Raw genomic sequence first — 13,345 nt, 5'->3', positions numbered from 1 at the left:
TGTGCTGGAGTTTTAAATATATTGAAGATGCAGTGTTCTGTTTTTTTTGCAAGCACACCATTTGTGAGTGTTAGTATTTTTATAAGTGCACTGTTGATGTATCTTTAAAAAACACAAAGCTATGGAACAAGGGTTTTGCTAAACTACCACTCTTAAAATGCCTTGTAAAAAGGCACCTGGTTTCATGGTGAGGATCCTACTTGAAAGCATGACATTCAGCATTTTGACCAGAAGCTTAGGAGTCAGGAACCCAGAAATATTTCAGTACACAGGTGTGTTTGTGAGCTGCTTTTTAGTGTTAACACTGGGAGGTTTATGGTTGGTGGAAATTTTATTTGGACCAAAGATCAGTAGGATGTACTTTACTGATGTTCTCTTTGTGTTGGGTGCCACCCAGTGGAAATACTGCTTACCATTTTGCTTTTTACAAACACAGTAACTTCAACAAGGCTGCTTTAGGTATTTTACAGCTGTTTGGTATAAAAACCAAACATTAAAAGTAATTTCATACACAAGGGGACATATTTGGTAGGGTAGAGTGGGCAAAGCAGCCTGAGTTCAGGTGTGTAGAATGTTAGACACTTCCACCTTAATTACTGACAGCATCTTTGAAGATTTCAACTGATTTCACATTTTAGATTTGAATAAAATGTTTCTGAGAATTACAGAGAATTTGTGTTTTAAAATTGAAAATGTGTGTGCATGTTTTGAACTCTGGATTTAAGATGAGGAGTAAACTAACATGAGTTACTTCATCTGAGAGTATACTTGAACTACTTGTGAGTAGTTAATTTTTCTTATGGTGCTTCACACTTACCTTTTAACACAAAATCATAGAATGGTTTGGGTTGGAAAGGACCTTCAAAGCTCATATAGTTCCAACCCCCCTGCATGGGCAGGGACACTTCCCTCTGGACCAGGTTGTGCTTCATCCAACCTGGCCTTAAACATTTCCAGGGAAGGGGCATCAACAACCTCCCTAAGCAACCTATTGACAGATGCTTAAAATATGGTAAAATAGTTCTTTACCAGATACTTTCCTGCTGTTAGCAGATCTGTCTTATTTAGAAACATTGGTGGGAACAAACAGAAGTTTTTGAATTCATAGCTAGTGCTAATTCAGACACCAGCTTTCATGAAGATGATTGTAACAAGGGCAAAATATAGTTTTTTATGAAAAAAATAGAATATTTAAGAATTTTTCAACTTGGAACTGTATCCTGCTGTTGCTTTTCATTTGGATGTTTTTAATTATTTATGCACTGATATTTGAACAACATATATAAGTTTACTTTAATGTGGTTTTTTTTGTTTTTTTGTTTTTTTAAGGTTAAAATGGGTTTACTGGTAGATTTGACCAACACCACTAGATTCTATGATACAAATGATATAGAAAAAGAGGGGATTAAATATATAAAGCTCCAGTGTAAAGGGTAAGTTGTCTGCAATTTTTAATATTTACCTTTAGTCTGAGAGATCACATTGAAGTTACTGATTTTTTTTTTTTTTTTTCCTCTCTTCCCTTTCCCCATGTCTCTTAATCTCTGCTCCTCTTTTTCAGGCATGGTGAGTGCCCAACACCTGAGAATACAGAAATGTTTATCCGTGTATGTGAGCGCTTCAGTGATAAGAATCCTTCAGAGCTCATAGGTATTTATGTCGTTTTATGTCCATTACATCAATCTTACATCCATCATTAGTTTTTAGAATCACAGAATCATTGGAGTTGGAAGGGACCTCTAGAGATCATCATCTCCCCTACTAAGGCAGGATTGCCTGGAGCACATTAGAGATCATAGAATCATAGAATTGACTGGGTTGGAAGGGACCTCAGAGATCATCAAGTCCAACCCTTGAACCACCGTTGCAGTTGCTAGACCATGGCACTGAGTGCCACATCCAGTCTCTTTTTAAATATCTCCAGGGATGGAGAATCCACTACTTCCCTGGGCAGCCCATTCCAATGCTTGATCACCCTCTCAGTAAAGAAATTCTTTCTAATATCTAAATTAAACCTCCCCCGGCAAACATTTAGCTCAGGCAGAAAACAAAGGAGAAATGATTTCTGGGAACAATTTTGTAAGGAAACTAAAAAAAATTTCATTTGATGCAAATTATACAATTTTTAATATTATTAAATAATTAGAATGCATTAATCCAATAAATTCATAATATTTTTTGCCTTGCTTTGTTAAGAAGGGAAGCTTGGTGGGATGAGCACAAAACCTGACCCTGATAAAGCTGATGTATACTTCTGTGTACCCAGATAAAGTTTATGGTTTTTAGCTCTTTGTAGATATTTTTTGGAGCTACATAAAAAAAAAATACTTGAAGTGTAGGGGGGCATGTAGAAGAAACGATAGATACTCATATTTTTTCTGAATAAGCATCAAATTACTATGGTAGAGACATAAGGAAATCAATAAATACTTAAATGACTTGCTTCATGATTGCAGTTGAGAAGTATGGTAATATTAGGAATGATTGTGTTTGGTATTAGTGGAAAATTTAATACTCTGGCATTTATAATTTAAAATGCAATATGAAGAAAAAACATCTTTCCTGAATCCTTCACAACGTTTTTAATAGCACAGTTTTTCTGACTGATTTGTTAATCACTAGATGGTGCTCTTGTCTCGAGAGAAAAAAAAATGTTCCCATGTGTCTTACTCTTTGCATTTGACTCCCTCCTTTCACAGTAATAGCAAATTTGCAATAGAATTGTGCTCTGTTGACATTGCTTTGAAGTTTGAGGTAGGGTGGTAAACTGGGTGTTATTGTTATTCCCCATGTTGTGAAATGAATCTAATGCTTGTTGAATCTACTAAAAGCATTATTAGTGACTTTTGTTATATTGTTTTGTGATAAGCATCTGAGCAGTCATGAAAAATACTTGGAATCTTATCTGTATTAGCCATATTCCAGTTGCATTAAGTTAGTGATCTTGAGTTGGAATAAGCTGAATTAATCTTGTTGCTAATAATTTGCAGAAAGAATATAATCAATTGCTTTTTTAGGTTTGTGTGCTGGTCTGCCTGATGGGAAGGGAGGAAACTCTTTAATGTTTAACTCTTTAACTCTTTAATGATGAAGACAGAAGGATCAAAAAACACACTTATGGAACTAAAGCATGTTTGTTAAACTACTTGCAAATGATTATGCCCTTTTCTTTTCTTGTGTAGGTGTCCACTGTACACATGGTTTCAATAGAACTGGATTTCTGATCTGTGCCTTTTTGGTTGAGAAGCTGGACTGGAGGTAACTTTGAATATTAATTCCTAGGGTTTTTGAAGAGGGACCAAAGGCACCTTCAGTGTGTTTCACTTGTTTTCCTGACAGCTATCCTAATGTATTCACTGGTTGTTAATTTTAAAGGTGCTTACTCATCTTAACCAAACAACCTGTGTTAATGTTATCATAAAATCCCTTGGTAGTTTATCCTGTTTCAGTCAAGCTTTCCAGGTCAGCTAGATCAAAATCAGCTGTACTTGGTGTGTGTGGGCTTTTAGGAGTGCATATATTGTGAAATATCCAACATTATGTGTGAGAATGTAGTGTTGAGAGATGCCTGAAAGATTATTTCTCTTATTTTTGAGTAGGTTTACATATAGGCTATTTTGGTTTTTATTCTTTATTTTTTTTTAGTTCTGAAGCAATGAGCTTGAAGAACAGCAGAGTCACTACTTTTGAAGTGCTGGGGGGAGACAAAGTCCTAGTTTCCAGCTTGTTGTTTCACTAAAGCTTACAGCATGCTTCTATACAGGCTTGCTTTTTTTTCTTTTTCTTTTTTTTTTAATTAAAAGATGCTGGTGCCTTCATAAAGAGTAATGATTTTATTTGGAAAAGATTAGCATACCAAATGCCCATACAGTGCTGGTGGGCATGACTTTTGCATGTTTGGTAGCATTCACAAAACACGATTTCATTGCTGAAAGGGTCTCACAAAAGTCATGTTTCCTAATAAACCCCTTAAGCATTCTGATGATGCTTCTTGTATGGTCTTTTAAATGAAGAAAATTCTGCTCCTGTTGCAGCATCTTCTTATGACTGGTCATAGTTATTTGGTGCCTAACATGTATGTACAAGCTGTCTGCAAAAAAACTTAAGTCATTTTTCTCTGTTATTAATCTTGGAATAAAGACACTGGAGACAGAAACCATGTGTATTGGGTGGCTGAATCCTGCCAGAATCATAGCTGAGTATAGCCAGTGGAGCTGAGTATAGGCTGTAGACACAGATACAAATATCTTTATATTATAATTCTGGATGTTTGCTATGATGTGGTGAATTTGCATGCTTTTAATATAACAATTTAAAAGTAGCATGCAGTAATTAGAATAGGTCTGTTGTTCTGAAGAGGAAATGCACTTGAAACTACTTGAATCTCCTGCTTTTATGCAGTCTCTCTTTATTTTCTAGCCTCTGTGGGAAAAGCCCTAAAACTGATCAGCTATATCTTTTTATTTTTTTTCTTTCTGCATTTGGGTAGTTAATTTTGTCAAGTTTGTTCATCTTTTTCAAATTTTGTAACAGAACACTCAGATACCACCTGGTATGGAAAAATGTCCACACCAAAGATTGTACTTTAGCAAGGTGGTAGTGAAAGCTACACCTATAAGCTATAACTACGCCTTAAAAAAGCTGCACCTCAAAGCTACATGTAAAGCAACACCTTAAAGCTATATAAATGCAAATTGCTATAGCTGTTATTTGCTGATGAGGAAAAAGATTTTCCTGATGGAAAAAGCCATCCATCCATCCATCCATCCATCCATCCATCCATCCATATTCATTCCTTATGCATGTTAGAGGAGTGCTGCTGATTTGTTGTGAATACTGAGGTGTATTTTATAGTTAAAGGAAAGATCATTCAGACCTAAAGCTCTCCAGCTAGTGATCAGAAACCTTACTTGATTCTGTTTCACAGTTCATATTTTTCAAAAAAATACTGCTTTTAGAACCTGCAAAATATGTTTTATTTCAGCTAGGTTAGTGTGCTTGAAATCTGTTCTGCCTCATTTGGCTTTCATTACCATTTATTCCAGATTAGCAAAGAGTTCTTCTAGTATCATCAGAGTATTTTTTTTTAATTTGAGTATTTTTCAGGCCCCATCACTTTCATTTTGTTTTGTCCTTTCAGTGTCTATGATTACAGAAGAAATGAAACAATTTAAGAAAGATGCCAAAATAGAAAAAAGTCTTGTGAGGAAGAAATTAAGATTCTTGAAAAACAGAATGGGGAAGAAAGTTCCTTCTAAGTTACTCAGAGTCTTAAACTGTCATTTGAACTCTGATGACTGACCATCTGATAGTCTCACTCTGGATTATGTTTTGTTTTCTGCTTACCAAAGATAAGAAGAGAGAGACAAACTTACTGCTTCTTATGGTTTCTGTCTGTTCTGGGAAATGTGCCTCATAAAATTCTCAATCGCTTTCCCATGCTGAACAGATCAGACAGAAGAATGCCTTTTGTATATAGATTATTTTTTTCTATTTTATCTCTGTTTTCCTCATTCCCGTAGCAGGATATTTTCTTATCTGAAAGAAAAATTATTTTCACAGAATATGAAATGGTTTATTTGTTCCAGTTTTAAGATACTTGCTTGTCAAGAAGCCTAACAGGGGATGCACCTTTTGTGATTTCTCCTCTCTTCTGTTTAGCTAGTTTTCTAAATGTTTACCCATGGAATATTATTGCTCCATGAAGTCATGACAAATTGAAGACAGAATCATGTCCAGTGTTTTCTGTTAAACATTCTCATAGTGTCTGTGAAAATAGCAGTAAGAAAACCCTTGTGCTGTGCTTGCTGTTGGTGCATTTTGGAGTGCTTTCCAGTTGACTAGTGAAGGTGTGTGACTGTTGGTTTTGATGCCTAATTGTTTTCTGATCGAGTCTCCAATTTATTAAAGCACTTAATCTTAAGTATTAGCTGCAGAGTAAAAGGCTTCTGAATTACAGGCTTTTATGAGAACCCCCTGGAGAGAGAAGTAATTTTAAAATATTGGGATGCTTTTTTTCAGTGAGATGGCAAAAAGGAAAATGGTTCTTGGAAAATGTAACTGCATTTGAATTTCAGCACTTGCATTTTTCTTTTTCTTTGGTCTTTTTTTGTCTTCCTTCAGTCCTTAAATACTTACCTACATGTCACTCATTCCCTTTCTGTAGCAATAATAAAAGTTTTACTGAGGTGACTGGCAGACCACTCTCAGCTGCAATAAGGAGATGAAGCAGTGCAAGCTGCAGTTACTTCTGAGGGCATATGTAGTACCTACATATTTATGCAAGAGCATAACCTTGTGCAAGAGCAACTGTTGCCAGGCCTGATGTTTCAAATATGAAAAATATGTTTGCAATTAATACCTTGGAATTTGCTTTAATTCCCAACCCCAATACTCTTTATGTTTGGTAAGGCCTTACATGTCTAAAACACATGCAGAGTAATTTTTGGTTTTTATTTGACAGTATCGAGGCGGCTGTGGCTACTTTTGCTCAGGCCAGACCACCAGGAATTTACAAAGGTGACTATTTGAAGGAATTATTTCGTCGTTATGGAGATGAAGATGATGCACCATCACCACCTGAGCTACCAGAATGGTGCTTTGATGAAGATGAAGAGGAGGACGATGATAATGGTAAAACAGGAGGGCAAGAAACGGAACCTGGATCATCAAGCTCTTCCTTTGGCAAGAGGAGAAAAGAACGCCTAAAACTGGTATTTTTTAATTGAGAACTTAATATTCTACTTGTTAATTTCATAAACTTGTAGTCATCAGTTACTGCATAATGTCCTGTACAAGGGTTAGTGCTCTTGCAAAAGGGAACTGGTATTATTGTCTCTAACTATGAAAAACTTGTAGATTCATTGCAGGCTTTCTTAAGTTTCGTATTTGAAACTTCAGGTTTAACATTTAACACCTCAACTATTCCATTTGCAAAAATTATTTGAAATTTTTCTAATACAACTTTTAAAAATAAACTTGAGGTACCTTTGAGCTTGCCTTGAGCAACCTGATCTAGTGGAAGGTGTCCCTGCCCATGCGGGGGGGTTGGAACTAAATGATCTTTAAGGTTGCTTCCAACCTAAACCATTTTATGATTCCATGGTAGTAAAGAACGTTTTATTCATTCACTCTGCCTTTAGAGGTGAAATGTTGTGGGAGGTGTGTGTAAACAGTTTTAACTTATTTTTTGTAGCCATGTGGATGAAATTCAACACTTTTTAAAATTCAGTGCTCGTTTTAGTAAATACTCTTCTAGAAATTTTTGAGGATTGAGAATTGGATTAACAAAAAGCAATATAAGCTTAAAAACTCCAAGGCAGCTTTTAAATTATATTTTCTTCAAAGCTGTTTTTACTGTATAATGATAAGAAATATAGCTGATCACTTACTGTGATTATTTTGACATGCATCTGCATAATTCTGATGAAATAAGTTACTGTAGCACAGAACTAATAAGGATAAACATAACTCTTGTATAATCTGAAGACTAACAGCTCAGTTCTCTCCAAATTCCTGAGTTTTTCATTTGTAGGTAAAGTAGGGGGAGAATGTTGCTTAGTGCAGAAAATGGATTCAGTTCTTCTTGCACAAAACTGAGTTATTTTACTTGTGCACTGAGGTGTGTTTGTTTACAAACACTTGGAAATCCTCATGTGAAATGTGCTGCAAAGATTCATGTTTTACTGCAGCTGCTCAATATGGTTTACAGATGGAGTATGGAAGAAATGAGCATGAAAGGGATACAGAATGTAACGCAAAACAGCAAGGTGAACTTTGAAAAATTTGAAGTAGTGTGTCAGCTGGAATAAATAACTTCCCACACTATAAAAATCCATAGTAAAAAGACACTCAGACACTCAGGGGCATAGCCACTACCTTCATTAGCCTTGCAGTAAAACTTTGTTATCTGAAAAGGTGTATTTGGTTTTTTGACTTGCCTTTTGATACATCATCAAATGGGGTGGGATGGTAAAATGGCAGCCTGTTTTAAGCAAATATAAAACTAAGCCTGGCTATTTAATGGGAATCATGATACTGGCTTCCCAGGCTCTTTCTTATCTGCCACCATCATTTTTTGAAAGCTGGAAGCTAAATTATACGAATAAGCATATTAATAACTAAAAGTTAATTATGAGTTTGAGATTTTGTGAAAGAGAATCATCTAGTTAATATGCATATTCTATAAACACCTGGGGGGGTAGATAGTATCAAACTAGAGGTGGCTGTGGTGATAGTGGGATTTCAAAAGTATTTTGAAGTGTTTTCATTTTGACACAAATTTTGTCAGGGCAGAAGAAGACTTTTAAGGGAGAGGAGCAGACACATACCACACATTTTGCTAGGAAAATGAAGTCAATAGCAACTGCCCAGCTAGCCTGGAGAGTGAAGTTAGCAGGCTGTCCATTTCAGAAACTCAATCTTGAATGTGAGAAACTTTACTGAAACATCTCTCACTAAAACTTCCATGTTTTGGTGTCAAAAAGTCTTGACGGCCTTTCTCTTCTACACTACAGAAACTAAGGGAACAGTTAGAATATAATGCCATGACACTTCCCTTTGTCATCACCTGAATGCAGTTGACAGGTAACACCAAATCTGCTGTAGTCTCAGATGCTACACAGGAAATTGGAACAGGTTTTGAGTTTTATTAGTGTTTGCTGTAATGATTGTAACATTGAAGCAACATTATTAACTGACACTTAGAATCTTGCTTCAGAAAAAAAAAATATATCGTCAGGGAAAAAAAAGCCTTGATTTTGCAAATAGGACAAAGTTATAATTTTGAACCAGAACCTTCGAACTTTTCATGGGTCAGATGGATCTTCAACTGCTTATTAGGGAATGCCATCTGTTTTAGTCCCATGTAAGCTGTGTATTTCACTGGCATTACAGGGTTGTAATACATAGTGCTTCTAAAATGCTTGATGGATGCTTACATCTCAAACTATCTGGAAGAGATGGAAGCTGGTAATGATTTTTTTTGTTTTCATTATTTTGAGTGCAGGTGTCTTGTGGTCATCTGCAAAACAGAGGGAAACCTTTAGACCTTGTGGTTGATGTGGTTAGCAAGGATTCTGTCTATTAGTGACTTTGGTTTTTTCTACTTTTTTTGCCTGAATTGCCTGCCTCTGTACTTAATGTCTTGCACTGTGTGTCTTGATGGGTATAGGAAAAAGATTATTTTCTGATTTTGCCAGGAGCATTTTGTATACTTGAATAAGGGTGTAATTTCCTTTTAGCCTTCTCTTTCTCCACATTAAATGCCAATTTGCTCACTTTTTTTTCCCAATAGTCCCTATCTTTTATACTGCTGACCATTCTTGTCATTCTTTGTATTCTGTCATGGTGATGCACATTTTTCTGAGACTTGGTGCCTATAACTCAATGCAAGTGTCTAGTTGAGGCCATCCTAATGCTTAATAGGGTGGAATTAATTTCAAATGTCTTGAGGCTAATACTTCTCTTTAGGTATGTCAATATAATTGCCTTTTACAAGACAGAATAATACTGATTCAGCTTTTGGTCTCTTGCTGCCTCTATTTTTTTTTTTCCCCCAAATTATTAAGTAGTGTGTGTTTGCATAATTGCTTCTCCCTTATTTACTGTGGAACTTTGTTTATACTGAATTGCACAGTGTATTTTCCAGCCCATTGTTCAAATTAAGGATAACACTCAATTCTTAAGCTACCATTATTGTCTGTATCCCTGTTACATGACAGATGTCACAAAAATAAAATTGTGGTAGTAGGAAATTAGGCGAAAATAAATGAATTTTCTTATACCTAAACCAGACCCCACAGATACTTCCAAATATCATCTCTCATTTTGTTATTGAACCAGTAACTCCTATGAATCTGGTTCTGAAGCAGATTGATTTTCTGTTCTATTGAAGTTACGTCTGTCCTGTGTTTTCTGAGTTCCTCTATGAGAGCAAGACAAGCAAAAAAAAGACTGGGGTAGCCAAAAGCCAGCATCAAATGATGTGGGATCTCCTGCTTCTCCCAATTCTGTGAAACTTGTTTCATCACCAAAACCAAATGATTAGTTGAACACCATTGTTACTGAGTGACAGTATCATTTTGCTCTAGTTTGACATGGGAACTTTTTTGAGAGCACTAGCTAAACTGTGACTAAGTCCTACCATTTGCCTCCTTTAATTTTTAAAAGAAATTATTATTTCACTTTCTCCCTCGTATAACTCATTTTGGTTCCTGGTTTCATAATATGGCTCACCAGTGAGTTTATTGGCAAACCAATGTAATGTATTTTGGTACTTAAGGGTGAATCCTTAAGGAATATTTAAGTATTGCTTCTGTGTGTTAAATTGTAAAAATAGATTTATCTTGTATTGACATGTTCGTACCTGCTTTTATGAAAGCTTAAATAATAATTTTTATTTATTTTTATTTAGGGTGCAATTTTCTTGGAAGGAATAACAGTTAAATATGTGACCCAGGTGACAACGCAACCGAAGCTAGGAGGAATACAGCAGAAATGTCAGCAGTTCTGTGGATGGGAAGGGTATGAGAACATAAATAACTTTTTTATTTATACTGTCTAGAAATAAGTGTTACATTTCTAGTTTTGCAGAAGGAAACAACTTATTGTAAAAATGAAAATCGGTGACTATTTTTGTATAGATTGTTAAAAAAGCAAGCCTCAAACACATGATAGTGAAACACATAAGGATCTTGCATTGTACTATGGAATGGAATCATAGACTGTTGATATTAAGAAACCAGATCCTAGAACTGCTTTTCCATTGAGGTAACAAAATGCGTTCAGATGAATCATTACTGGGAAAATTCCAGACATAGTCTAGTCCAAGTGTTTGTGTAAAACCTAGTGTTTGCTCAAGCAGCAAACTTACTTACACAACTGCTATTAGACTTTAGTATTGAGATGTAGTACTTATTTATGTATCCAACTTGAATTTGTGTACAATGTTAATGAGAGTGTTGATTTTAAAGTCTTAGATTCTGAACTCCTCCTTTCTAACACTGATTATCCAAGGAGTTGCTCACAGTGCTTCCTAACTTGCTGTTGGTAATAGTCCTTCTAATGCTTCTAATTTGGAATTCAAATATCTCTTCTTTTAAAGTTAAAACTTAGAAGTCCCACTTAATTTAGTGATTTGTCATAAAGAAGTGCCATGTTCTTATCAGATAGGGATTTGATTCCTTTTGCACAATATCTTATTGGAGAAGAGATTCTAACCCAAAATTAACCTTGCAGCAATTCTGTTACAAAGTGTGACTTCAGTCTAATGTAAAAAGTGCCTTGCCTTGTGTGAGTATTTATTGCAGCACATTCCTTTTTTTTTTTTTTTTTTTTCTGGGTGGTTGGTTGTTTTTTTTTAGGTCTGGATTCCCTGGTGCACAGCCTGTTTCCATGGACAAACAAAATATTAAATTTTTGGAGCAGAACCCATACAAAGTTAGCTGGAAAGCAGATGGCACTCGGTAAGTAAATTTTAAATGAAAAAGAAACACCCAGTAAATTCAGTAGACAGTTTGTATTTTCTCAGGGAAGTGAATTTGCTTGTACAAGGAGCAAAGCATAGTCTAAGAATAAGACACTCCCGAGATTAGGTTTTTTTGCTGTTGTGGTACCCAGCACTTGTTGAAGGTCATGGCCAAATTTCGTTTTAGCAGCTGTTCTGCAGACTGACTATTAGATGTATATGCTTTTATTTTTCTCCATAACCCTTACGTCTCTGTCAGTCAAGACTTGTCACCAAGGTCTTAAAATAATCTTGGGTAACAGTAACATTATTTTAAGCTGAAGAATATGTTCATGAAAGTTAAATTAAAACTTCTAGTTGATCTGAAGCTGGCTAGTAGTAGAAATTTCATATTTTTTTTTATTCATACTGTGATCCTTTTTTCAAGGAATGGTGTAGTTCTGGTCAGCAAAAGAGTCAATAATGTAATTTTCCCTCACAAATTCTCTTACAGTTATTGTAGGGTTGAATTTTTTTATTTTTGCAGACTACAGCCTAACTTGATTGATACATTGAACTTCTTCTGTGTTGTTTGTTTTGAAATGCATCCTTAAACTTAATTTGTCCAGTACTCTCATTTTAGCATTTCAAAGTAAGAGAAATGCTATACATTGCCAAATATAGAATGACAAACTGCTTTTTTCTCTGATTATCACTGGATGTAGATCAAGCTCAACTTCATATAACTCTGTTGTCTAAAAGTGTATGCACCTGGTATTGAGTATCATTTGTCTTGTATGAAAAAGTCATGTGGCACAGAGTCTCTTGCCTCTACAGCCAGCAGCTTGGATTAGGTGTAGAAAAATATTTGCTATTCACATTGAAAGAAAAAACCCCAAATGTTAGGTGCTCTGTTTCCTGGAAGTCCTTGTGGCTCTTCATACAAACAGGTATTTCTTGACTAAAATTCCAGACTTTCAAAATCATACTTCTGATAGGACTGAATATTTTTAATAGATTGGAACACTGGTGAAATTGCAGCTGTTTTCTTGAGGTTTTGAAATAACTGATGGGGACTGATACTCCAACTTGTTTTTCTTCAGTATTTCTGGTTTAAAAAACAAAACAAAGAATTAATGGAAATGGTTTTAACCTGTGCTAATCATGAGATTCAGATCACAATCTTTCTTTTTGTTGTGGCTGCTATCTTAAGGTAGTAAATTATGTAATTTCTTACACCAGACTCAATAGTTTCTCAGTAACAGGAAGAATATAAATAGTGTGACACACAATTTGTTTCAAGAGGTTGATTTTTATTTCTAAAAGGTATTCTTCATGTACAGTATCATTTAAGGTATTCTTCATGTACAGTATCATTTAAGCCATTGCAGTTTGTGTTCAGCAGAATTACTTCAGTTTTTATTCACTTGGAGAAATGAACAGACTTTTAACCTGCTTTGACTTGATCAGAAAAAGTGCAATTACAATTAATGTATTTAAAAGTAAAATGTGGTAACCATACACTAATTTGTGTATGGTGCTTTAGGCTAGCAAAATTGTCCAGTGTTCACACGTGTACAAGTTAGAAGGCATCAGCTATGTGGAGGAAATGTATTCTTTCAAAAACAGGAGGTAAGGATTTTTAGTTTTAGACTGGTGAAGTTAAAATCCTGGCTTTGTGTGTAGATACGGACAAAAGAAGTTTTGCTTTAGCAGGGAAAGCATTCTCCCTTCCATGTGCTGAGCCACTGAAGTTTTGATACTAAATAAAGAAGCAGTGTAGGCTGTCTACTAAAGTTTATCTTATATTCTTGACTTGGTTCGTTTGTTATTATTAGTGAAAGAACAGAATATCCTGGCTAATGAAAACCCTGGGAAAATATGGGGAATTGGGTGTCT

At 35.3% G+C, this 13,345-nt stretch overlaps 1 protein-coding gene across 1 annotated transcript in view; it reads left to right on the top strand.

The window, feature by feature from the left end:
* Positions 1-13,345, top strand: part of RNGTT (RNA guanylyltransferase and 5'-phosphatase) — a 167,613-nt gene that overhangs the window by 10,912 nt on the left and 143,356 nt on the right. The window contains exons 3-8 of the mRNA XM_030448061.1: positions 1,330-1,433; positions 1,562-1,650; positions 3,183-3,258; positions 6,464-6,713; positions 10,415-10,524; positions 11,364-11,465. Coding sequence (XP_030303921.1) covers positions 1,330-1,433; positions 1,562-1,650; positions 3,183-3,258; positions 6,464-6,713; positions 10,415-10,524; positions 11,364-11,465 — 731 coding nt within the window. The remainder of the gene's footprint in view (positions 1-1,329; positions 1,434-1,561; positions 1,651-3,182; positions 3,259-6,463; positions 6,714-10,414; positions 10,525-11,363; positions 11,466-13,345) is intronic.

Source organism: Calypte anna, chromosome 3 (assembly GCF_003957555.1).
Source record: "Calypte anna isolate BGI_N300 chromosome 3, bCalAnn1_v1.p, whole genome shotgun sequence".
In the NCBI taxonomy this organism is placed as follows: Eukaryota; Metazoa; Chordata; class Aves; order Apodiformes; family Trochilidae; genus Calypte; species Calypte anna.
The sequence above is the reverse complement of the archived record's forward strand: the minus strand, read 5'-3'. Positions and strand labels throughout refer to the sequence as shown.